This window comes from Melitaea cinxia, chromosome Z, assembly GCF_905220565.1.
Source record: "Melitaea cinxia chromosome Z, ilMelCinx1.1, whole genome shotgun sequence".
Lineage (NCBI taxonomy): Eukaryota > Metazoa > Arthropoda > Insecta > Lepidoptera > Nymphalidae > Melitaea > Melitaea cinxia.
This window is the reverse complement of record NC_059424.1, coordinates 21,800,867-21,827,592: the sequence shown is the minus strand read 5'-3', so window position 1 is coordinate 21,827,592 and position 26,726 is coordinate 21,800,867. Positions and strand designations below refer to the sequence as shown.

Genomic DNA, 26,726 nt, shown 5'->3' with positions numbered 1-26,726 from the left:
TTTTTGTCGCCCCTCTTGTGACCTCTGATATTTGATAACCAAGTCTAGTCACTATTACTTCAATTTAACTTTATTTCATAATTTAGCCACGGTTCGCTTAAATCGAATATAAAAATCATCATATCAAAAATTTCGCTCTAGCGGGTACATCGTTCCATAGCTTAATTGGCTAGAGCGCCGACACGGTCAGTCGGAGACGCGGGTTCGAACACGGCTGGAGCGGTCAATTTTTGATATGATAATCCAAAATATTTAGAATTCCTAATGTGTGGGTAACACAAAAATAAAATCGTACATATTGAAATATTTTTTTAATATGTCTTACATAATCCAAAAAAAAAAGTAACAATTGAAGGCAGTCATAAACATCTTATTTTGCTGTATATATATTTTTTTTCAAAGCAATAAAAATATTTAATGAATAATACAATTGTCTATGTATATACTATTTTAGAAATGTTTATACTCTTCCTGAAACGACGTTCAAATGAATTTTAAAGATGAAAGATAATTAGAAAGCTGTAAGCCAGTGTATCGTAAGCTGAATTACCTTACATATTAAAAACTAATCATAAATGTTAGTAAATATACTTTCTATTTTGAATATTAATTTAAGTATCGACTATATTTTAACTTTATTTATAATCTAAGAGGTATGTAATAACTACAAATATATTGATATGGTGTCGTGTGTCTCAGTGGCGCCACTGTCGCCGACGAAGATCGTCGCGTTCCGACGGCTGTCGGACGCGGGCCGACGTCGCGCTTGCCGACACTCGCCCGTCATCCGCATCACCGAGAACCCCATCTCCGAGGCCGTCGTCTGCTAAACACCCCATCACCACCATCCCATCCCCCCCCCACCCTCACCCACTATCCCCAGCACCCTCCACGTCCGCACCCCCCCCCCCCCACGCGGCTCGCGCGCGCTCTCCGATGTCACTTCGTCATTCGTCGAGGTTTCGCACTTCAGTTACTTGTGACCTTTCGTTTAGTTTTCGATTATAACAATCTCAACAATCATATCTGATTTCTGTCAATTAATAATTTTTTGAACGATTTATACTTTAAGGTTAAGTTTATATCAGTACCGTCAGGACGTAGTCTTGCGGCGCGAGTAATGTTACGCGTAGCTTTAATTATTTATTTTAGTTTAGTTCGATCGAGTCGAGCGGAACTCTGCATAGCGGAGTATCAGAGTTCTGTTCTCGGCGCGTGCCGGGGTCGAGTCAGGTTAGGTAAGGTGAGCAGGGTCAAGAGCGACTGATTGGGACGAGGACGGCACGGCCGACGCACCGTTCTGGTATGGATATATCACTATGATTAATACGAAGACAATTTTACTAGATCCACTTTAATATATACGATATCTTATCTTAACGTCGAGTGTTCGAGTAGGAGCCGGGCTGGGACGGCCAGGCCGGCAGGTCGAGACGTCGGTGCTATGCAAGACCAAGAAAAATTTTTTTGAGGAACGATTATTCGGAATATTTTCTAATCATTTAGTTTTTCGGATACGTCGGTGTCTCGGGACGAGATCGTTTTTGTAATGTATTCCATTGGTTCGTTCGATCGGTATACAATCGTGTGATTTAGTTGAGCGTTTAAGAAACGCGCACTTCGAGCACTCGAAGCAACGAAGCGGCCTATAGTTAGTGGGAGCACCTCGTAGTTGGCAGGTCTCGATGGTTTCTCTCGTAGCTATCCCGTAGCTATCCCGCAGCTATCCCGCGGCTATTCCGTAGCTAGTCAGAGTAGTGTAACGTCCGAAGACTTGCGCGACGCGCTTGCAACTGATCGCTGGACGGGCGAAAGTCGCGCGACCGCGCCGCGACGACTCTTCCGGCACTCTTTAAGCTTCGTAGAAGTACAGTTAATCGAATGCTGACTTATAAATTGATTTTTAGAATCTCAAATTTCCTATATTGTTTTGTTATTATTTTGTTAACTTTGTGTGACTTTACTATGAATATAATAAAATGTGATTTATAATTATTGGAGTTTTATTTACAACCACCACTCGATACTCTCGTAGTAGAATCGGAAAGAAAATTTTCTTTATTTTTGTGAGTTCTGGTCACCTTACTCGCCAACAGGAACACAACACTGCTTGAAAACAGTATTATTTAGCTGTGATCTTCTGTAAGGTCGAGGTACTACTCCAATCGGGAATTAAAAGTAAATATCTAAATTTGTGCAAATATATGTTTCTAGTAACACTTTCTAGTTGTATCTCCTTGTGAGACACTCCACTGTGCCACAGAAAGCACGTAAAGATATTGGTCCCAGTTGTAATCATAGAACTGATTGCAATCGCTACTAGTCATAAGAAAACTACTCGCCACGAGTCCTATACGGAGAAAGGAAACAATTCATCGTTATTAGATCTGTAAAGCAAGCAGGAATCGCTCAAAATCCTCTGCAACAATTACAGTATGTAGGGTACATCAGCTTTCTTTAGTTTGTATGTCGCGAGATAGATGTCGCTACAAAACGAAATAAAAGACCGATATGATGCTGTGATCGACGGATATATTTATAAATCTTATTTAAGCCTAACATACAAAATATTTTATAAATACATTTACACATAATATCAATTCGTCGAAGGTGCGCGTACGTGTCGACGTGTGAGGTCTCACTGAAGTACATTATTGCTATGTATCGGTTCTCACTACATTGCCAAGATTTTTGTTACAATAGTCAACACCAGTATTCATCTCGCTAAATATAGCACGAAGTCACTTAGCACATTGCATTTACATTAATTTCTAAATATATGACAAATGGATTTGCTGATTCGATTCCTGTGATATTACATTTCCTTATAAAAGTAATCTCAGAGAAAATATATCTACTTTTTATTTGTTTCTAAATAGTTATTACTAAGTAAACCTCTCGCTTTACCGAGCTGTTTCTATTAATTAATATATGTAATATTATATGTTGTGGGAAGGGATCAGTTGACCATCCTTAACGCTGATTACATTCATAATCCATTTGGATTTTAGTATAGATTCACAAAATATTTATGAAGGGCAAATGTCTGCAAGCGTTGCGTTTTAACTGCGGTAAAAACCGTTGTTCAAAATAAGTAAACTATTGCAAGAATATTCTACACAATTAGTATTGATCGCACTTGTGACATTTTACGTTTTAGAAACATTCCAAGTCTAACGTATACCGACACTAGACCATTTTCCACGTTCTAAGGAAGCCTGGAAGACATTTCTTTTTGGCGTTAAGGCCGCCTCTTTCACATTATGGAACACTACTATGCTATCTTAGAATCGTTGTGATTTTGAAGTCGATGAAACGAAAATGCGTCACGATAACACAAACACATAAATGTACAGGAGAGAATGAGATAGAATACATTACTCAATATTATCTATTCTCGGTAAAACAAATCTCTTAGGCTACTTTGAAAAGTAAGTTTAACTTATGCCGCGTGTGAATTGCAGTTTTTTCGCTTTCGTGTACAATTAAATAAATATCACAGGAACCACGTCTGCAAAGAGCCCAATAATAATGACACTATCTATCAAAACATATGGAATGAAATTCCGTTAACATTATCAAAACGAAGTGCATGTATATACATGATTACATCCGTGAGATTATTACTACACTTAAGCTAACTATAATATTACGATAATCACATTGACTACGATTTTTATTTTAAACTACGTCGCACTGACTGAAGCAGTGACATATAGACAATGAATATCGATAAAAATATATTTATGTATACAATTATATATATAAGAGAGAGGCCTTAAATCAAACTACATACACTACTTTTTTTTTTATGGTAAGCGATTACCGTAGCTTATAGACGTCAACACCAGAAGCATGGTAACGAATTGCCAACCCTACCCAAAACCCCTTCAGGAGCTCTGGTCACCTTACTCAAATCACAGCTAAACAATGTTATTTTAAAGCAGCATCATTTATCTGTGATCTTCTGTAAGGTCGAGATAATTCCCCAGTCGGGCTGCTCCAGATTTCGAGCAGAATCAGTTAGTTTATAGTAATATTAGTTAGTTTTACTAATGTGTCAGATGCTTTATTACCGAAAACGTCTAGTCATTTTATATGATGGCTTTTCTTTTCTGTACACGAATATAGTGTTAGGAATAAATGTGGTTTAATTTATAATTATGTGTAAATATATATGTTATTACATGAAGTTTTATGTTACATTTCACTTCAGGGTACATTCCGTTCATGTTTATATAGGAGGCGTTTACTTTATGACACCAACGCAACGTTCAGGATAACACATACATATTATTATATCTCGTTGAATTCATTTTAGTAATTATCAATCAATGGAATGTTTTGTTTCCGAAGCGATGTGATGAATTATTCAACTAGGTAGATCTACTATATTTGTTTTCGTTTTAGAGGTTTTCTTGTATTCAATAGAACCTTTGAAATAAGTTAAGCGGTCAAACAGAACACATGCACAATACAAATACAATGCTCTTACTAAATAATCAATAAGAATTACAATAATCAATAACATTTACATTTTTATAATAATATAACCATGAATCAATATTTATATTAATATTAACACATTAATTATATTATAATTAACACACAGTTGTTGAATATAATTCGTATATATCGTGTGTCAAGGTTATACTACGTTGTAAAATAGCCTAATATATGATTATTTTCACATACAGTAGGCGACTACAAGAATATAAATGACATATAGTACGTTTTAAATTTACAGATCTAAAGGTTTCACAAAATTGTGGCGCACTACACTACTCAGGCGACAAAAAAATTACAGTTCCTAATTCTATGCTGACGTAACAGACCAAGCAATCACAACGTGTACATGGAATATAAAAATATATATATTTAGTGAAATTAATTTTATGCCAGGGCCATCAATGTCCACTAGTCGCTGACGAAGTTCGTGTACGTGTTACTTGTAGACTAAGCAAGCACGACGAAGACTGGCCCGAGAATATCAAGCAGAAAAAGCTGCGCTATGCCTCATCTCCTCCTCCAACGAATTCGCGATTTGAGTGCAATCGATGTGGCAACAAATGCCGGGCCGCAATAGGGCTCTATAGCCATCAACGACGATGTGGGATCCTACCAACACACTAGCGCTGCAACAATCATCTGCAACAGATGCTGTGGCCAATATGATTAGGAGGAGGGCCTTCTTGATTCATCGCCACTAATAAACAAAAATCTTTGTTTTACACGTTGAGAATGGAAATATCTAATATACAGGTTGTTTGACTCCTCTGCGTTATTTCAAATAGGAGCTTCTATGGGTGTTATAGGTTTTGTACCACCTAAAAGAAATTCCTAGTCCATTTTTAAATTTTAGCACGGCTACAATTAACAATAAAAAACATTCTACAAGACAATGAATTCGTTTCCACGTGCAGTTCTTTAGTTGTAAACGGCAGTTAGTATTAATATTTCGCTTTATCGACATTTTTAGAGCTAAGAAAAATAGTAATGGACGGTTATGCAGAAGTGCGATGTGAAATTAGCGCGTATATTAAGGCAGAGTAACATTTAAAAAGGACAGAAGTTTTTTTACGCGAAACCTGATCTATAACATCCACAGACAACCCCCCCCCCCTCATTTAAAAGAACGCAGTTAGGAGTCGAACATTCTGTATAAAGAGGAGTTTGAAGGCAAAGCACAAATATCTAATGAACAAATTAAATGATCTCAAGAACGGTTGAATGAAATTATTGCGTAATAACTTAGCACCAGGAAACGTATTGTTGACTGAGTTTTAACAGGAGATGACAGTCACGCCCAACTATTTAACTCGATAGTCCCAACATTGGGCACATTGGTGCAGTACAGTAAACAAAGTGTCCAAAATATATATCATACAAGTGAGACATAATTTTTACGAAGAAGCTTTTAATTTCAAGCAACATGAACCTTGACATAAATCACAAACACTAGTTTTCAACCGGATAGTAGCCAATAGACAATTTCTATAGTATTCAAGCAAGAATCACGTCACGAGTTAACCGCGAGATAACTTATCACGGTCTAGAGCCTAAACTTACACTACGTGACAAATACAATACTACTAAACTACGTAGAATCTACTTCATGAGTTCCTGATACATTTTATCTTGCACTTGAGATACTGATAACTGTTATCAGGGTGTACAGTGACCTCTACTGGTAAACTATAACTTCTCATACAGAATTGGCGAATAGATATTGATGGTATTTATCATTAACTTGTATCTGCTAGATATTGTTATGTGTGAAATAATTTTATCAGATACCGACGAAACAGACATTTATCAACTAAGGCTAACATACATGCCTAGTTTGTAAGGCTGACAATAGGATTCAAGGCTGTGGGAACCGCCCGAGTGCGTACTAATCTTGTAACAAAGCGATCAAACAAAAATAATTAAAACAATGACCGAGCGAGTTTAAACAGTCTAGCGAATAAGAGTGGATTAAAGGAGACTATGTTACATGCTCTTGAAGTGCAACTTCCTTAGAATCGAAGAGCGAACAAACACATAAATGTACAGGAGAGAACGAGATATAATACATTGCACCGTATTATATAAACTCGGTGAAAAAAAATCTGTCGTAGGCTACTTTTCAAAAGTTTGTCTTCTGTCATGTGTGAATTGCACACACTTTTTTAATGAAAATTGTAACGTGGAGATAGAGGTTAACAAAACGTCAAGATAGAAGAGTAACTAGTTTGAAACGGTTTTAAAATTTCAAGATATATAAACACGTCTGTCAGTCGTTTAAGACATGCCAAAGGCGGCAAGAAGAATCCAGAGATTGAAGTAATGGAGAAACTTTACCTTATTTGTAATTTAAAAATATCGTTCAAAAATGTTATTTGATAAAAAAATCATTTGACCTTAAATCTTATCCGGAATTATTACGTTTGATTTAAGATACTTTTTGCCAAGAACTCACCCAAATGGGTATTTTAACATGTAATTATTTGTTGGCAGCACTGTTATTTTTTTAAGGTTTTTTCAATAGCAATAATATTGTAAGGGCCGGTGTCGCCAGTTGTGGATAACGCTATCTGACAGATGACGAGACAAATAGACTTTGACAGCAGCAGGTAGAACAGGAGGACATAGAACCTGTTTCTCAATCAATAAACTGCAACTTTAACATTAAAACATTCGAATAGAAATATCTCATAAATAAAGTAGAATTCGATGGTAAGACCGAATTATGAATCGAAAACTTTCAACTGTCGGATACTGTCATCCGTCAAATAGCGTTATCCACACCTAGTAAAACGGGCCCTTACAATATTTTTGCCACTGTTGAACCAAAAGATTTGACAAAATTGTTGCTCTGCCGTGTTTATGACAATACATTGGTATAAAATATATTTTATATATGGATATCAAATATATTGCGTGACCGAAGAAGAGCGGGAAAGCAAGCTGTGTGGCATGAATAGAAATAACCAAAACTCGTAACTTCTACTTTAACAAAATCTACAAGTGACACAACGTAAGTAGTCGAAAAAATATTCAAGTAAATAAGTATTATTAGCGATAATTCAATACTTGTTAGATCTCATAATGTTTAAAAGGGACTTCCTTTTTTGGAAGTCGATGAAAAATACAGTAAATACTCGTATTTATACGACATACCTGTTACGCGATCTAAAATATTCTTTTATAGAACATTTTTTTTTTTATTAAATTTTAAAGCAGCGTTTCTTTCGCGGTTTCAACATATAAAAAAGGTTGTATATAGATTTAAAAGTATTAAACTAATTTGAATGCAAATCGGCTTAAATAAAAATTTATTTAAACCGATTTTAAAAAACGGATGTTCTAAATTCGAATGTATTTTTTAAAACGTGTTTAAATTTTTTAATCGAAAATGTTAAGAAAATAACCGTTCCGGTAAAAATATTTATTATTTGATTTCATTTTGTTTAAATATTTTAAATTAATAAAAATATTTTACGTTTTGAAATACGAATAGATAAGTTGCAGACGGATGACAGATGGACGGACCCGGCGCGATTTGTATTTATATAAGGAATCGTATTGTGTAAACTATAGCAGTACTGTGCGACGCATTTTAAAATTATGAATATAAGATGAACTTTAATAAAATCAGTACTAATGACATCGCGAACTCGTGAACAAATTTATTTTGAACAGGAATATTTTTAATTTCAAAAGTTTGTATGTGACCGCTCGTCGCGTCGGTACCACTAATTTCATTTAAATAATACTCTGCTTCATTTGTGTCTATAATAAGGGCCTATTTCAGCGGTTGTGGATAACGCTAATTGACCGACGATTGCAACGAACAGCACGAAGTGCTATTCGAATACTGTTCAACAGTTCAACAGTTCGTTTTCAAATTGGACATCCCATTTTTCACGTTTACCTACATTTTAATTTTCAATCATATTCAAGGAAATCAAATTATATTATACTTTTTTCATTTTACTATTCTGTACTAGATGCAGAAATTATAATCTGTAAACCGTCCAAATGAAGTATAATAGAATAAATTTCAATGGAGTTAAACTGATTCCAATATTCGATACAATTTGAATTTTGAAATAAAAACTTTTAAAATATCACCGCTACAGTTACAAGGGAGTAGAACCACGTAGGTGTAATTTATAAATAAATAAAATTAATAATAATCATGACACTTCGCTTGCTTCACCGCTCCCACTTGACAAACTTATCGCTAGTATTTATCAATGCGCAATGCTTAAAACTAATTAAATGTATATAAACAAAATTCACACTCGCTTCGCGGAAAAAAAAATCTTAATAATTTCTTCGAAGGCCTCATTGAATTATATATGACTGACATATGTTTTGAAAGTTTGCCCTCGTTGTATATGAAAAACCGTGAAACATTTTAATATTATAAATTAACTAGCTGACCCAAGCACCTTAATCCCCCCACTCCCCCTTATAATTTAGGGGTATGATAAATAGATGTTGTTCGATTCTCAGACCTACCCGATATGCACAAAAAATTTCATGAGAATCGGTCAAGCCGTTTCAGAGGAGTTTAACTACAAACACCGCGACACGAGAATTTTATATATTAGATTAATTTTAATACTTCAATTTATCAAATAGATTATTTAATTTATCTTTATTTTATATGTGTATAGCATAGTTAACATCTAACGCAGCGCCAAATCGCAAATGCATTTCTTTCTGACATCTTATTAAACGAAATATAGAATTTACGCATAAAAGACACAATCTTAACAATTTCTAAAGTAATACAATTTAATGACACAATAATTAAAATAGTTCTTATATTTTTTGTTACAAATAATTATACTCGCCACGGGAACCCTCAGAACACTGACCTTAAATGTAAGCCTGCTGTTTGACTGATACAACTAGATAAAAAGTTGAACGAGACTTTCTATTTAAGAATATAAGAACAATGGGTTTACAAAAAAACATTTAAAAAACTTCAAGTTTATTTCTAAGCAGTATTAAGTACTAACGTGCATCATTAAATACATAGTTTAACGCATTACACACTTTGTCTAGCGTGTCAGTCAAACGATTAGACCGAACCGAAGAGTGAAGGCGAGACGTGTACATATACATCAAGTAAAGTATATAATAGTTATATATGAATAATATATGAAATATATAAAAATATTTACAATAGTAAGACACTCAGCGTTTATTGCTGTCGCTCGGGTGGCTTCGGGGACACATGCCTACAGTTACATGAAACGTAAGAATACTTGTTGTGTTAATTCTATTGTAATTATGCACAAAATCAAAAGTAAACAAATGATGTGATTTTTTTTAATGGTTAAACATAGTAATACAAAAAAAATGTTTTGGTAATTATATTGTGTATATATACATGTGAGGCGCAAAAACTAAATAGTAGTAAGGGAGGCATGTGTGTCATACAGCTTACATAATTTATGTAGAGCAGTAACTCCCGAAGCCTACATGCTTTCAGTGATTAAAGATTAGAATAAGAATTATGCAAATGATGACGATGAGGATCAGCGCCAGGTACACTTTCTTCTTCCTCAGCTTGTTCTGAAATATTTATAGTAAATATATGAATATTTTTAAAACATTAATTTATTTATATTAAAAAAGGTAAAGTCGTAAATGTTGAAACGACGTAAAAACACTGAATTTTTTTTTAAGAGGCCGTGTTGAACTTAAGAAATTCCTTGAGTCAGTGGAAAATATAAATAAAAATTACCTTAATGATTAACCATAATTGTTTTCTAAAGGTTTGTTTCAACTCAAACAGTACGTTGATGGCACCATTAGAAGAGCTGGTGGCCAACAGCTAGTGGCTAGTGGCTAGGGACAAACGGCTAGAGACTAGTGGCTAGGGAAAAGTGGTTAGAGACTAAAGGCTAAGAGCTAGTGGCTGACTACCTTATAAATAGCAGCGTGTGAGAGTTCATGCGTTGCCGCCTCCACATCATGAGCGGCGACCTCCACATTGGCCTCGATGGACTCGACCACAGCGCCCTGCTCGTGGATCATCGTACCCAAGTCCTTGAAGATCTGGTTCACGTCCAATATGTCATTCTGCACAAACAGACGCGACACATCACCAAAACGTTACTAGTATCGTGGAAAATGTCGATTTTTGTTGAAGATTGAATTTGTCCAGTGATCTCATTCCTCTTAGACTTTAAATTGCATCGTGAACCACAACATCCAAATGAAATAGTAACTATTTCATCTCAAACGAGGGTAAACCCCGTGCTGTACATTACACCAATTCACGTATTTCAGTTACTGGCTCGACTGGCAAGCTTTAAGACAGGCTGCTGTTGGACTAACTATAGTAGTTCACCCGGATTTTTACTACATAACCATCAATCCCAAGTAGGATGAAATCTGATGTCAAGATCTAAAAATCTATACACATGAGTTAGGTTAGGTTAGTTAGGTTGCCAATTACATATGGCTGGACCTGGAAAGTATTTCAAGTGTAGTGAGCCTTACCTCCAGCTGTCGGATGTCCCTCTCCCTCTCCTCCAGCTCCTGTAACTCCCTCTCCGACTGCGCCGACATCTGCTCTTGCTTGCGACTGCTCTCCATCTCCACGCTATCTCTACTGCCACCTATTTGATTTAATATAACAATCAGGAGATGACAAGAATATACAAGGTACTAATTAGTCTCCAAGGACCTCTTCAAAATGAAAGTAGCACAAGACTTATATTAGATGTATTAATAGAATAGAAGTTTCTGTAATCTTCTGCACGTGAAACAAAAACTTTCTATCCCTTTTTACGAAAATTACGCGGACGGAGGAACAAAAAAATATTATTTAATTTGATGCAGTCGTTCGGAACTTATGCGCAGACATTAATTATATAGATATCTCCTTATATGTAATCACTAGCGACATCTGTCCGTCAATATTTTTTCACGCGATAACTATTCACCAACATATCATATACTAAAACATTTTCCGAAACATGCTGCATCTTGCTTTTTATGTGTCTTGCTTCTTATTTGTATAGATTTTGTAACAGGTTTTATACATAATTGTTAATATATATATTATCAACGAATTGCTAAAAATAATAAAGATAATAAAATAGTAAATATTTAGTTCTTAAGTAGTGAATTGTAAATATGTATAATGTTTAATACAAAATATGTTATTATTTAATAATTAATTAAATTAATTTATTACTAAAATATATCTATGAGAACAATCTCAAAATTTCTGATCGATTAAATAATAATGAACAGTAAGTAAGGTGCAGATATCACGTTAAGTGTTAACAGACGTGCGTTGTTAATGTTGATAAGGAAAATTTTGTTTTCAATTTAAATTTTAAATCAATTTCAAAATAAAATTAATTGCTAATCGTATTATACGTTATATAAATAACGCTGTGTGTATGATTATTTTGATTTTATAATACCAATTTATAAGGTATTTGAGGGTGCGATGACATCGGCGTAAAGGTCCTCATCACCCAACGAAAAGGGAAGATCCTCTGACCAGATGGGTGTTGTGTCTGGCAGGCTAACGCCCCGACGGTTGTTGTCGAGTTCGCTCTGATAACTTTGATAACGCGATGTAGGATAGTCTTCAGTCCTTAGTTCCGTAAATTAATAACGCCGCGTTGGCGCAACTGTTACAACCATGGATTGTATCTGTTGCTCTGGCGGTCGCGAGTTCGATCCCCGCACATGGCAAACATTTGTACTGGCCATACAGGTGTTTGCCGTGGTCTGGGTGTTTGTGCAGTCCTTGTGGGGCTCCCCACCGTGCCTCGGAGAGCACGTTAAGCCGTCGGTCCCGGTTGTTATCATGTACACCTGATAGCGATCGTTACTCATAGTAGGGAATATATCCACCAATCCGCATTAGAGCAGCGTGGTGGATTAAGCTCTGATCCTACTCGTACATGGAGAAAGAGGCCTATGCCCAGTAGTGGGGTATTACAGGCTGTAGCATACTGTAATTATTATAGTTTCAAATATTTAAAGGCGTAAAAAACAATAATTAGAATTTTTTGTACAATTTTTTTTTACGTTATGTGATCTACAAATCAAGATGTTTATTCATAGCGCACAGCTGGAAATATCCAGCTCAAAATCTGGAGCACCTCGATTGCTCTGACCAGCTATTATAACTCCATATGTAAGGCTGATCAAATTTGTATTTTTAAATAAATGAAAATACATGAAAATATCGTACATTATCTTCAAAGTCGATAAGGCTCGCGTTGTTTTACCGATCGATAAGCGTTCACTGAAAACCCACCGACGAACTCAATTTACGAGATATTGTGCATAGTTTAATAACTTATAAAATCTTATTGCCAAATATTTTAGGCACGATCGTTTTAGTTTTAAGACATAAAAGTAGATTCTAGTACATTGCTATAATAGCGAATTACCTATTTTGAATCGATTTCGATCAATTGTTTGTTCGCAAACGAAAATAAAACCGACTTTTTTCGATAAGCAGTACAACGTACGTACACGAAAAAAAAAAAATCAAGTAAATACGCGTTATCGAAGATTATTCAAAAAATGCTGAAAGCTAATGCTCGTCAATGGTGGAATTGGGTGGTTTAAATTTGATTGAGATCCGACAAAAATTTTGATTTATCCTAATACTACCTACGTTGTTGTACTTGTCGATGTAATTGAAGTCGGTTTTTTCATTTGAGAGAAATCACCACTATGATACAAAGACCAATGATCCTTGACAAGTTATTGGCTACGAATAAAGGACAATAATGAGAAAATGACTATTATTGAGTGAATGACTATTATTGGGTGAATGGCTATTATTGAGTGAATGACTATTATTGAGTGCCCTGGTGTACAGGTAACTAAGTTCCATTACGAACGATGGTCGCGGCTTCGATTTGTAATCGTATTAATATTTTTTTTTCTTTTCGTTTTAGAAGATGCCTATAAGATGTTGTAACTGTTCTTATGAATACATGATAAGCAAGATCTGGCAATCATTCTGTTCGTTGTGTAACACAAGCATTAAGTTGCTTTCCTTAGGAATAGATGACTATTGGCGTATATTATAGATTTACTTGTTTTTTATACACAAAATCAAATTCAAACGAGAGATAAAATTCTAAGGAAATGATTCGATGATTATTTGTTTGTACTCATGTAATGATGGGGTAGTGAAGGTGTTTGCGCTTACATGAATAATGAATATGAATAATTTGTTAAATGAATGCTAGATTATTCGACTCCATTTTGATGGCTTCGATTCTCTCTTGCAAGTAAAGTGACGCCTGGGCAGGAACGGTGATACCAGTTGTAAAAAACTAATTTACTGTGTTGCAACTTTATACAATAAAACTTTAACTTAAAATATATGTAATAATAAATCTTCTCATGAATGAAAGCCTAAACATCCTCCCCCGCGTTGAAAGATTTCCTTTCAACAGATTCGTCGTCCAAAAGTGGGCAGATGCGGGTGAGGGGTCTTCTAAGGCAGCCCCTGGTTGTGTTAACATCAGCCACTCGTGCCACACCATCAGGTCCATGGTAGAGACGAGCAACTCGTCCAAGACGCCAGCATAAGGGAGGCAAGTTTTCCTCTTGAAGTAGGACCAAATCTCCAATCTTCAAAACTGGTCCATACTTTGTTCGCCACTTGGAACGTTGTTGCAGTTCCGAGATGTATTCTTTGTGCCAGCGCTGCCAGAAATGTTGCCTTATTTGTTCAAGACGAGCATATCGTTGGAGTGCGGTCGTCTTCTGTTCCACTAGCTCAGGTGCAGGTAATGCAGTGATTGGTCGTCCAATAAGAAAGTGCCCTGGAGAGAGGGGAAGAAAATCGTTAGGACTAGAGGATAAAGGACACAACGGGCGACTGTTAAGGATACCTTCCACTTGTGCAAATAGTGTGCTTATCTCTTCGAAAGTTAAGTGGGTGTTACCCATAACACGTTTAACATGGTATTTAGCCGATTTTACGCCGGCCTCCCAGACACCGCCGAAATGAGGAGCATAAGATGGTGAGAATTTGAATTTTATTTCCTCTCCAATCGCAAAATCTAACACTGAATCAGAATAGGATTTTAAAAAAATAGCAATTTCTTTAGCTGCTCCTACAAAATTGCGACCATTGTCACAAAATATTTCCAGCGGCTTACCACGCCTAGCAATAAAACGGCGTAAAGTCATTATGAATGCGTCTTTGGTTAAATCGCTGACGGCTTCCAAATGTATGCATTTGTAGCGAAGGCAAATGAATAGACACAAATAACATTTTACAAGCCGAGCTCCGCGACCCCGTCTATTTAGTATCATGAATGGACCCGCGAAGTCGATGCCTACAGTACGAAACGGAAAATCGACTGTAACACGTTGTGATGGCAAAGTTCCCATGAATGGACTTAGAGTTTTACCTCGCAGCCGTCTGCATGTGATGCACTTTTGAACTGTGCTTCTAGCTAAGCGTCGACCATTGATAGGCCATATCTGATCCCGTACAGAAGCGAGCAGTAATTGTGGGCCTGCGTGTAAATTTCGTAAATGACAATCTTCAAAAATGAGCTTGGTAAGATGATGAGAGGCATGTAAAAGTATTGGGTGCTTTCTATCATAGCTTAAATTAGAAGCATCTATACGACCACCGACTCTAATTAAACCGTTTGCATCAATAAATGGAGACAAAGATAAAATGGTTGACTTAGAATTTATAAATTTGTTTTTAGTTAACGAATCATATTCTTGTGGAAATAACTGTTTTTGAGCTGTTATACATAAATAATAAAATGAATCATTCAATTCTTCAATTGTAAGTTTACTGACTATTTTATTTTTAGGATTTTTTATGTTATAAAGAAATCGCTTTACATATGCAACTATGCGTTTTAATTTATTAAGCTTAGAGTAATTTTCTATATTTATGACAGAATTCATTGAATTTATTGTAGCTGTATGTGATTTTATTTCCGGTAAAGTAGAATCTGAATTTTTAATTAATTGTGGCCATTCACACTCTGGTTTTAAAAGAAATGAAGGCCCTGACCACCACAATGACATATTAACAATTTCGTTGGGTTGTACTCCTCTTGATATAAGATCAGCAGGGTTCTCAGAGGATGGCACATAACGCCAAGAATCAGCATCTGTTAACTCGCAAATTTCAACAATTCGGTTGGCTACGAAAGTTTTTAAATTACTGAAGTTGGCTCGGAGCCACCCAAGGACAACACTAGAGTCACACCAATGAATAAGACGTACATTTTGGCATCTTAAAGAATCAATAGTTGTTTTTACCAGTCTTGCAGACAATAAAGCGGCGCACAACTCAAGCCGTGGTATGGTCATTGGTTTTATTGGCGCCACTTTGGACTTTCCACATAACAAAGAAACGGTAACATTACCTAGAGAGTCAAGGGATCGCATATATAGGCACGCCCCATATGCAGACTGAGATGCATCGCTGAAAGAATGCAGTTCAATGGATGATGGTGAATCACAAAGTGTGCGTCTAGGTATGTCTAATGATTTTAAGCAATGCAAATTATCAGCAAATTTTTTCCATTCGAAATTAATATGATCAGAGACTGGTTCATCCCAAGTTAGTTTTTCAGTCCATAAAAGTTGTAATAATAATTTAGGTTTGATTATGCATGGACTCAATAACCCAAGAGGATCAAAAATTTTAAATGATGAAGATAATATGAATCTTTTGGTTAACACATTACTTGAAGGTATCTGTATAGAAACATGCAAATTATCTGTGTTGGAATTCCAACCTAACCCTAACGTATTTAATGAATTACTAATGCTTAAATTATCCTTTGAATCGACTACATCAGACTGATAAATTGCCTTTGAATTTGATCTATATTTTCTTAAATTAAAACATCCCCTCCTAAGTGCTTCAACTACGAACTTCTGTATATAGAGAAGTGTGTCTTCTTCATCTGCACCAGTTATTAGGTCATCAACGTAAAAGTCGTGTTGAATAATTGTTTTTATGAGATCGTCATCGCATTCCTCCCCTAGTTGCCAAAGGCACCGAGTACTCAAATAGCTGGCACTTTTAAACCCGTAAGTGACAGTATTTAATCGATACGTTTCTAAAGGTTTTGACTCATCTTCTCTCCACAGTATGAGCTGCAGATTACGATCCTCTTCATGAAGGAGAATCTGGCGGTACATTTTTTCTATGTCCCCTGTCAAGAGATATTTATACTGTCGGGCTCTTATCAAAATGGAAAAAAGAGAGTCTTGAATATTTGGGCCCTTTAACTGTATGTCATTTACAGATAGACCTGAGGAAGTGCGTGCCGACCCATCAAAAACTACTCGTAATTTTGTTGATTCACTGTTAGCTTTAAATACAGCATGATGGCATAAAAAATATGATGTACCTAGATTTGAAGTTGATATTTTTTCCAGATGGCCTAACTGTGCATATTCATTAATAAAATTGCTATATTGTGATTTCATTTCTGGTTTCTTATTTAATCGCTTTTCTAAATTAAGGAAGCGCCTTTTCGCTAGTGTATAAGAATCGCCCAACACATCGGGTGTATTAGCTAATGGGAGCCTAACACAGAATCTACCCGTGGGGAGACGGTATGTATGACGAATAAAATGGTTTTCGCATTCTTTATCTGCATCAGATAATATTGGATCTTGGGGAACTGATTCTAATTCCCAAAATTTAGATAATTGTGAATCAATTTTGTTGAAGTAAGATAGGTTAGACAGACACTGATTATAATTGCTTTTATGAATATTATTAGTAGAGGTAGAGATAGGGCCTCCGATCAGCCACCCTAGCTTGGAACTTCTTAGTTTAGGATTATTAGGGCCCAGAGATCTCTGCTCAGAGCCTAAGATGTCCCAAAATACATCGGCACCAATAATGATTTCTACTGGTGCGGGTTGATCAAAGGTCGGGTCTGCTAACTGAATGTTTTTTGGTAATTTGAATTGCTGAATATTGATGGATTGAATAGGGATTTCTCCTGAAAGATTCTTTAGTACTAAACATGAAAGTGAAATACTAAAATCTTTGTTAACTAATGAATTGAATTTCAAATTGCATGACTCTGTGACTTTATCACAAGAATTGTTTCCTATGCCTATAACGTTGATTGTATGGATTGGATTTGAATTTAGCGACAATGATTGTTTAAGAGATTGAGTAATAAATGAAGATTGGCTGCCGCAGTCCAGCAGTGCGCGGACTGTTTTGCTTTGATTTGTATTAGGATTTGTTACATTGATTAATGCTGTAGACAATATGATTTGATTAAAGTTTTGTTTAGAAAAATTTGCTAATGAATGATTATTACTGAGATTAGTATCGTTTTCTACTGTAGGAATTTTAGAACTAGTTTTGTTTTTGGTGATGTGCAAAAGAGTATTGTGTCTCTTATTACACTCACGGCAAGGTCCTAAGTGGCATTCACGAATTGAATGCCCAAATCTTAAGCAATTAGGACACAAGTTTAACTTAGAAACTTCAATTTTGCGTTCTTCAACATTTTTGCTTAAAAATATAGGACAATTATATATTCGGTGATCTCCTTTGCATAGAACACAGCGATAATTTATTTGACTTGTGGCTGCAAAAGATTTCAATTGTCGTTCACCAAAATTATTTTTACGAATCAATGGAATTGCAGGTCGTGACTGAGACAATATTTTATCTGGTTTATTTCGATTTAAACTTTCGAGAACATCTGAACGATCGGATAAGAATTTATGAAATTGTTTAAGTGTGGGTACATCATCCAATGTATTACGATATTCCTGCCACTTAACCATAGTAACATTGTCTAATTTTGATGATACCATATGAATAATGAGTGTGTCCCACTTGTCAGTAGGTTCGCCTAAAGTAGCTAAAGCACGAAGGTTTTTTGTTACATGATCTACCAAAAATCTAAGTGATCTTTCTGATTCACGAGCCACTGTATTTATGTTAAAAAGAGCACTGAGGTGATGAGTTATAAGTTGTTTTTTGTTATCATAACGTTCACAAAGCAAAAGCCAAGCATCGTTATAATTTGCCTCGGATATTTCAATATTAGAAACTATACGTGCAGCATCCCCCTCCAAATATGATACCAAATAATGAAATTTATGAATTGCCTGAAGTCGATTATTGTTATGTACTAGTGATAAAAATGAATCCCGAAAATCTAACCATCTGAAATAAGACCCATCAAATTTGGAAATCTGAATTTGTGGAAGCGTAAAGTTGACCTCGCGACGATCATGATTACAACAAGAATGTTCAAGAATAGTTTGATCTTCGCGCGGCGAGCTAGTGTTACTTGTGTCTTTCTGATTATTCTGAATTATTTGTAACCCCGTTGCAATAGTAATACAAAAATCCTGTTCAATATTATCACGCTCGATAAGCTCACTGGTCATATTTTCAAAATTAAGTACTTCTATTCGTGATTGTAGCATATCAAAATCATCTGACAGTTTTTTAATTTTATCTACCTTTAATTGTAATTCGCCTATCTGAAGCGACGTCAAACTAATCGAGGAAATAGAATTCAAATAAGTTTTAAATTTAGTAATACGGCCTTTTACAGAACTACGTCTTACGCATAGATCCTTCAACTCCTTTGCATTAACCGTTGAGACACTACTAGCTTCGGTCATTGTGGTTATTTAAACTTGTGACTATTACAAAATTAATACAAATACTTAATTCAAATAAAGTAAAGTGATTATAAAAAAAAAGAATATATCTAAATGCAAAGAAGTGAATAGGCAAATCGAAAGTAAATTAAGTAGGTAGTTAAAAAATAATAATAATGTCTCACGCTCCTCAATTCGACGATGCTCAGGACTCCGCTCGTAAACAAAAAAAAAATGTTCGCAGCAAGCACTGGTTACCGCTCAGCTGATCCACTAGCTGCACCGATCGGCCAGCGTCAAGCGTACGCGCAGCATTCGAAAATCCTGAAGTATTCGGCGATTAAATTAATATGATTTCCCGTCAACACTATTACGTTAATTCGTATTATAATTTTACATTAATTCGTATAACTCGTATATAAAAATAACAAAAATACAATACTGTTCATCTATTGTTATAATAAGTAACTTTTTACTGCAACTTAAAGATTAAATTTACTTTATTGAATAATTCTTTGTTAGTTTTACTATGGCTTTATTAAATAATTAAATATTTTACGTCTAAAAATGTTGATTCATAACTGTTTAATGAAATTAGTACGCAATATAACTTTTAACAAAATGGATGTAGGTAGATAAAACACGTGTTTCGTACATGTTAATACTTGCAATTTTTGTATTTAATTTGCACAAGTGAAGCTGGAATTGGTTATAGGATGATGTAATGGATAGAAAAAAGGATTTTAGGGATTTAGGGCACTTATCTTAGTAAGCTGCGTGGTCCACGATGGGTTCTGCGCACCAAGCTAAGCTCACGCCGTAGCCGCCCCTTCCGATCATATTTTCAAGTATGATTGCTCTTCTAATTAAATGAATGGGTAAATCTTTAGTTAAGTGGGCTCCAATTTATGGGGTCCTGGGGGAAGAGGGGGTGAAGGGAGGGGGGAGGGTGGGTTTTTTACCCCCCTCGTAGTGTGCTTTTCGCGTAAACCCCGTGGTTTCGAAGATATCGTGTTTGAAGTTTTGAGGTTAACTTTACGTGATTCAGAGATATTACAATACCTTAGAGCTCCGCGTCTGACTCCACCTTAACTCCGGTGCTGCGGGAAGTGCACTCATATGCTCTGTTCACCAACTTTCACACTTTATTTTCGAACAAATTTACGTAAAAACGATCTCGATTGCAAGATCAACAAACGATACGAACTGACGTTTAACGACTAACAAATAGACACCGTTGACCAAAATAAGGCGTCACTTAGCATTTCCTTTAAAACACAAAGCTTTAGATTAGGAAAAACCGAATTTCGGGACCGTGAAGGGAAGGGGGGGGGGCGCTACCCTTGGTACCACTGTCACACCTCAGAACCCCATGGTTATGGAGATATCCATGGTTAAAGTTTTGAGGTTAGAAGAAGAATTTCGAAAGTTAGAGGAACGCTTGGCTCCGGCGCTGCGGGAAGTGCAGCCCTTCCGCCCTTGCGTGCGAAAGCACGCTCACTCATGCTCCGTTCCGCAGCGGAGGCTGGTCGCCTTCGGCGACCAGCCTCAGCCGCTCCTCTACGCATTCGTTCGCGCGCTTTCGCACGGCGGGCGAGGGCTGCCCTCCCTCCGCGCCTCCGCGGCACAAAAAAAACACTCTAGGGGTAGGACAGACCAAGACCACGTGGACAGTGGGGTGCTCCGATTCGGTTTTGGGTATTTTTCGAATTTCTAAACCTATATTCTAGCACGCAATGTTACTAATTTTATTAGAATATTATGTCTGACGCGTTATTTTGTTTAAAAGTGTCGATTTGTCAGTCGTTAAGCGTCAGTTCGTATCGTTTGTTGATCTTGCAATCGAGATCGTTTTTACGTAAATTTGTTCGAAAATAAAGTGTGAAAGTTGGTGAATGGAGCATATGAGTGCACTTCCCGCTGCACCGGAGTTAAGGTGGAGTCAGACACGGAGCTCTAAGGTATTGTAATATCTCTGAATCACGTAAAGTTAACCCCAAAACTTCAAACACGAAATCTTCGAAACCACGGGGTTTACGTGAAATGCACACTACGGGGGGCTAAAAAACCCACCCTCCCCACCTCCCTTTACCCCCCCACCCCCATTTCACCCCATAAATCGGAGCCCACTTAACTAACGAATGACCAATGAATGAATTGACTGCTGTCTCAGGATCAGGCCTTTGGTTCTAATTAGTAGTTAAAGTATATCTTGAATTTTGAATCTTGATTATGATTATTGCGATGTAAAATTTCATAGGTGATTTTTGTTGATTTTAATTTTCTAATCGTTCATCTTGCAGATTCGTAATCAACACGGTCGCCAAAAATTTGTTTGCGCTTACATGAATAATGAATATGAATAATTTGTTAAATGAATGCTAGATTATTCGACTCCATTTTGATGGCTTCGATTCTCTCTTGCAAGTAAAGTGACGCCTGGGCAGGAACGGTGATACCAGTTGTAAAAAACTAATTTACTGTGTTGCAACTTTATACAATAAAACTTTAACTTAAAATATATGTAATAATAAATCTTCTCATGAATGAAAGCCTAAACAGAAGGAATGATAATGAGACAATGACAATGACAATATGGTATTGAGTTGATGGTAGTGACTACTGACCGCCAAGGGCGAAGGGGTCGCCGATGTTGATGTTCTGGGCCTTGACTTTCCGTACATCTTCTTTCGTCTTCCGAGCGGCGGCACGTTGAGTGGTCTGAAATATTAATTGTAACATATTTACTGTTTGATACATGCCCGGACAAGCTTCGTTCTGTGAAAAACTATTCATTTCAAATAACTTTTTAATATTTTTTTTTTTTTTGAGTTAAAACCTTCCACGGGATTTAAGGAACATACAAATCACACGAATTGGTCGAGCCATACTCGAGTTATGCGCTTAGCAACATTCATTTTTAATTATATAGTTATCATTAATTAATTTTTACCGTCTGTTTTATATGTTCTGTGACAGTATTCTGTAAGTCACGTTCTCAAAGTATTCAATAGTCTCCCAACGGTTTTGACGTAGTTCATATTAATTGTTATGATATAGCTTACATACATTTAATAATTTCTTAAATCAATATTTAATATTCTTATTTATAATTACATTTCTTTAATATTATAAACTCTGATATGACACATCGGTCATATAGTATAAAAAGGGTAGATAATCATTTTAAGCATGCATTATTATTCGAGTTGTTAACAACGTTACGCTGGTCAATAATACAGACACATTGTGATAATCGCCTTGGATATACAATTTACAAACCCGCTAGTCCTTAACAGTAGTTTATGGCAAATATTAAACTCATTTTTCGTTATTGATAAATAATTATTAAATACTCAATTTTTCTAATCTTGAATCCAAACTGTAGCAAATAAACATAACATTTATCACATAAATCTAATAAGTAAATAGCTTTTTAATAATAAAAACTGACTCTTACGATAATTTGCATTATTTAATATAAACATTTTATATGTAGACAGACATCTGATGTGTTTTCTTCTTATCAGACATTGTGTATGTAATGTGAAATGTAACAAGAGATATAACATACATATATTGTTTATTTTACACAAAATATTTATCAATAAGGCAGATTTATATATATATATATATATTTTTTTATATAAAGTTATGTCCACAGGCTTATAGTGCCGGTGCTTTTGTTATTCCGATTTTTAGTTTCGTTAGTGATCGTTTACTTGGTACACTACTGCCGCTTACATTAAGAGAACTAATTATTCTATCTTAGTATCCCTAATGCAGACGTGAGTCCACCGACCAAAATTATGCTAAACTTAATTGATAATTTACATAGATTTTTATATTAAGAAAGTATTTGTCATTTATGTACTATCAGAATGTAACTTCCCACTGCTGGGCATAGGCCTCTTTATTTGGATTGGAGCTTAATATACCACACTGCTCAGACGCGGCTTGGGGTATATATATAATTATACATATTGAAATTGTCAGATTGCTTTGCATCAAGCTACAAGCAAATATTAAATAATAAGTATTGTAGAATAAATAATATGTATATATTAGTAATAATTTAATTTAAGGTTGTATATAAAGAGTTATGTATATATTTACAAATATTGAATTTTAAATAATAGTGTTAACTGATTAAATATAATTAGTTATGATCGATTAACAGTTTTGATATAATCAGTTTCCACGCTAATGTGAAAAGGAAAATCATTGCATGTACAAAATATACATTTGATAACGATATTAAAATATACATTTTAATGATTAGATGCTCGTGTATTATTTAAAAAAAAAAAAATTTAATTATTAATATGTAATAATATTAAATCACTGAATTGTAGATAAAAATGTCTAAAATTTATGCAATATAAGTTGTGTTTAAATAATAACTATTCATTTGTATTACAATTGTACAAAACTGGATTATATTATATTCTGGTGTAGAATAATTTATATTATATAGCGTGTACTCCCTACTGTGATCCCGGTTGTTATCATAGACATGCCCTGACACCTTACAGCAATTGGAACTAGTGGTAGGAAAATTATTCACTAATCCATGTGTATGAAGCATTGTGGATTGATCTCCATCCTTTTCTTATACGGAGAAAAAGGCATTTACCCAGCCGCGGGATGTTACAAGCTAAATCAATTAATTACCTGGAACGCGTTCAGAGTAGCCATGTACTCATCGCTGAGTCGGTCCCGAGTGAGAGCATGGGCTGGTATGTCAGTCTTCTGCTTCATAAGCTCCATGATCATCGAGGAGGTGTCCTTGGCAAGCTTCTGAGTGTAGTTCTGTATTTGTTTCCTGAAGAGAAACATTATTCATTATTTATATTGTTAATTACTTTTGAATATTATGTGCTCTGAGTAAATATTTGTAGGTTACTATGACTTTCATTGCTTATTTATGCATTTAGAATAATAAGAATAATATTAAATTATTGTATCTTTTTAACATATTTGTTAATGTGTTTCCGGAAAACTATAACCTGGGGATCTTTAAGTCCAAGTGAACACATTACTTCTAGGTAAGCGTGCCATCTTTGACCGCATTTTCACATCATTAGGTAAAATAGTAGTCAAACCCAAGCCTATCATTGTATTTAAATAAAAATTAATACTTGTACAACAATACTTTTGCAAAAATATTATTGAAGGAATAATTTCATGTGTTGCATATGCTATTGTAAATATAATCAATAAAATTTTATACAATAGTTTAATACTAATGCGAATTATTTAAAAGCAAGCAATTTTATTACTTACAACTGATTCCTGAGCTCCTGCGAGTCTTGAGGAGTGTGCAATTGGTTGACCATCTTGGACATTGACGAGACTGTACAAAAGCAATATTGGTATTTTAAATAAGTCTTTTCTAATCAAGAGACACATAATAAGCTCAAAGTAAATGGTGATAAACATTTTAGTTACAAACATTATTATTTTCAAGACGAGACAACATTATTGTAAGCTTACAATGACATTAAGAAGGAAACTTTACTGTGTTTAATAATTATCTAATAGCACCATAATTTCATCATTACTAATTAATCATGTTACATTTAGTGTTCATTGAAATAGGTATAAAATTTTATTTACTAAATTAAATAAATAAAATACTCACCATTTTGCGATATTTTCTTTATGTTGTTCGCTATTGTTTGAGAAAGCCGCTGAAAATTATCATTATCTTCAAGCGATACACTTCCCTGGTACGAAGTTTCCATTTTGATTCTAGCAAAATATTAAACACGAAATAAGAAACTTATGTTTAATACATACATATAGTATGAAACAATGAGTGTTATTCCATGTCCCTAAATAGTTTTTTCTACGCTACAGATTCGCTACATACCTTTAATCTAATTAATGACTCGATATGATCACTTTCTGACGTTCGCTGTTTACCGTGACAAAAGCTGGCTTATCACAGTGACATTTAATATAAGCAGATAAACACTTTTATAATACTTTAATCACAGAGTCAATGGTTTTGTCAAAAAAATAAAATTTAAATATATAACACGTAACGGGAGGCAGTGATTTCTAAATTTCCAACAAACAATATGCGATACGTGTGACATTGACAACTGCTACTGACAGAATCACAGAACTACAGAAGTAAAACTCAACGTTAATATAGGTACCTACTAGTGATGTAACGAATGTTAGATTTATCACAATGCGAATAATTGTCCACAACATACGCGAATGATAATTTGAATGTTGACTTTTCAAATAAAGTCTGCTTAAAAAGTATAAAATTTTGAATAGATCAAGTTTGAAGTGATTACAGAATTGTACTTCATTCATTATCTACCATAAGGATCCCAATACTTTTATTAATGTTCAATAAAACATTCTTAAAATTCGGCGCTACAATACAAAAGGCCTCGTTAAGGATAAACGCAGAAATGGTGTCTACGACGTTTTGTATGATGATGAAATTGGACGGAATTACGTGTGGTTCATTCGGAGGCCTGCTCCAAAAAGGTCTCGATTTCAAATATAAATTGTAATCTGTCCTCTACTATCACCTGAGGCATATTAATCGCTCATTGTAAAAGGCATTACTCATACTTTCACACGGATGCGTTTGCAAATTATAAAGGCATCCGAGGCATTAAAAAGGCATCACTCATACTTTCACTCGGATGCGTTTGCAAATTATAATATTGAATAATCATGAATATTCGCGAATTCGAATGTGCAAATATTCGTACATCACTAGTACCACACGTTCACGTTGGGCACGTTCCACTTGAGGCCAGTGACCAAGACCGCTAAAATTGCCGTTCCTATAACGTAAAAAATGCCGCGGGCCTTGTAGGTGAATTTTATAAGGGGAACGTATATTTGAGCGCTGTCAGATATCAACTGTGTTCCCGCAATATTGCGGTATATAGAAAACATGCAGCTTTTGGGGTTTTGGGTAAATATTTCGCATGGATTGAGTAAAACTTAATTTAACATGGATTTCCAGGAAATTTGTCGTTGCATTTTTGCCAAATCAAATAAGAGATAACATCACATTCACAAGTTGACATTGACAGTTGTTTTTTGAAATTCCCGCCACTTGTTGATGAAAGCTAACTCTGACTCTGACTTTTTTATAGGCAAAGTGTGCGCAATGTGGTTGCGAACAGTGACGTCATCTATGACGTCGAGCGATCGCTCGTGATGACCACTGGATAAAATGTATATTGCGGTCGTTGCGGTCGCTTAGTGGAACGCACCCATTGTGGTACTTGGTGATTCATTCATTCTTTTTGTGAACATTAAAACAATTTATTTATTTATAAAAAGATAAAATATCGACAAAATCAGTAGATATGCATTTTTTAGAAGAGTAAATATAAAATTACGGATGACACATCGCTTTTAGAGGTGTATACAAAATCTGTCTATCTTATAAATAAAAATGAATGTTGCTAAGCACATAACTCGAGAATGGCTCGACCAATTTGGCTAATTTATTTTTTGTATGTTCCTTAAGGCCCAGGGAAGGTTTTAATACAAAAACAAAAAAAAAAAAAAAAAAAACAAAGTAACAAACAAAAATTGCGTGGACA

At 35.2% G+C, this 26,726-nt stretch overlaps 3 protein-coding genes across 3 annotated transcripts in view; 1 reads left to right on the top strand and 2 right to left on the bottom strand.

Moving 5' to 3' along the window:
* Window positions 1–830, top strand: part of LOC123668999 (protein NDRG3-like) — a 178,741-nt gene extending 177,911 nt beyond the window's left edge. Inside the window, exon 8 of the mRNA XM_045602677.1 lies at window positions 700–830. Within this exon, the coding sequence (XP_045458633.1) occupies window positions 700–830 (131 nt within the window). The remainder of the gene's footprint in view (window positions 1–699) is intronic.
* An 8,926-nt stretch (window positions 831–9,756) lies between these two features.
* Window positions 9,757–25,255, bottom strand: LOC123668701 (syntaxin-7). Its single transcript, XM_045602404.1, has 8 exons — window positions 25,010–25,255; window positions 24,779–24,888; window positions 24,421–24,490; window positions 23,809–23,959; window positions 21,762–21,855; window positions 11,008–11,126; window positions 10,429–10,584; window positions 9,757–10,074 (listed from the first exon to the last, which is right to left on the bottom strand). Exons 2-8 carry the CDS (start codon window positions 24,879–24,881, stop codon window positions 9,988–9,990), a joined length of 780 nt encoding a protein of 259 aa, XP_045458360.1. The 5' UTR covers window positions 24,882–24,888; window positions 25,010–25,255; the 3' UTR covers window positions 9,757–9,987.
* Window positions 13,831–14,667, bottom strand: LOC123668700. The gene has a single exon (XM_045602403.1). It carries the CDS (start codon window positions 14,446–14,448, stop codon window positions 13,909–13,911), a length of 540 nt encoding a protein of 179 aa, XP_045458359.1. The 5' UTR covers window positions 14,449–14,667; the 3' UTR covers window positions 13,831–13,908.
* Window positions 25,256–26,726: the final 1,471 nt, after the last annotated feature.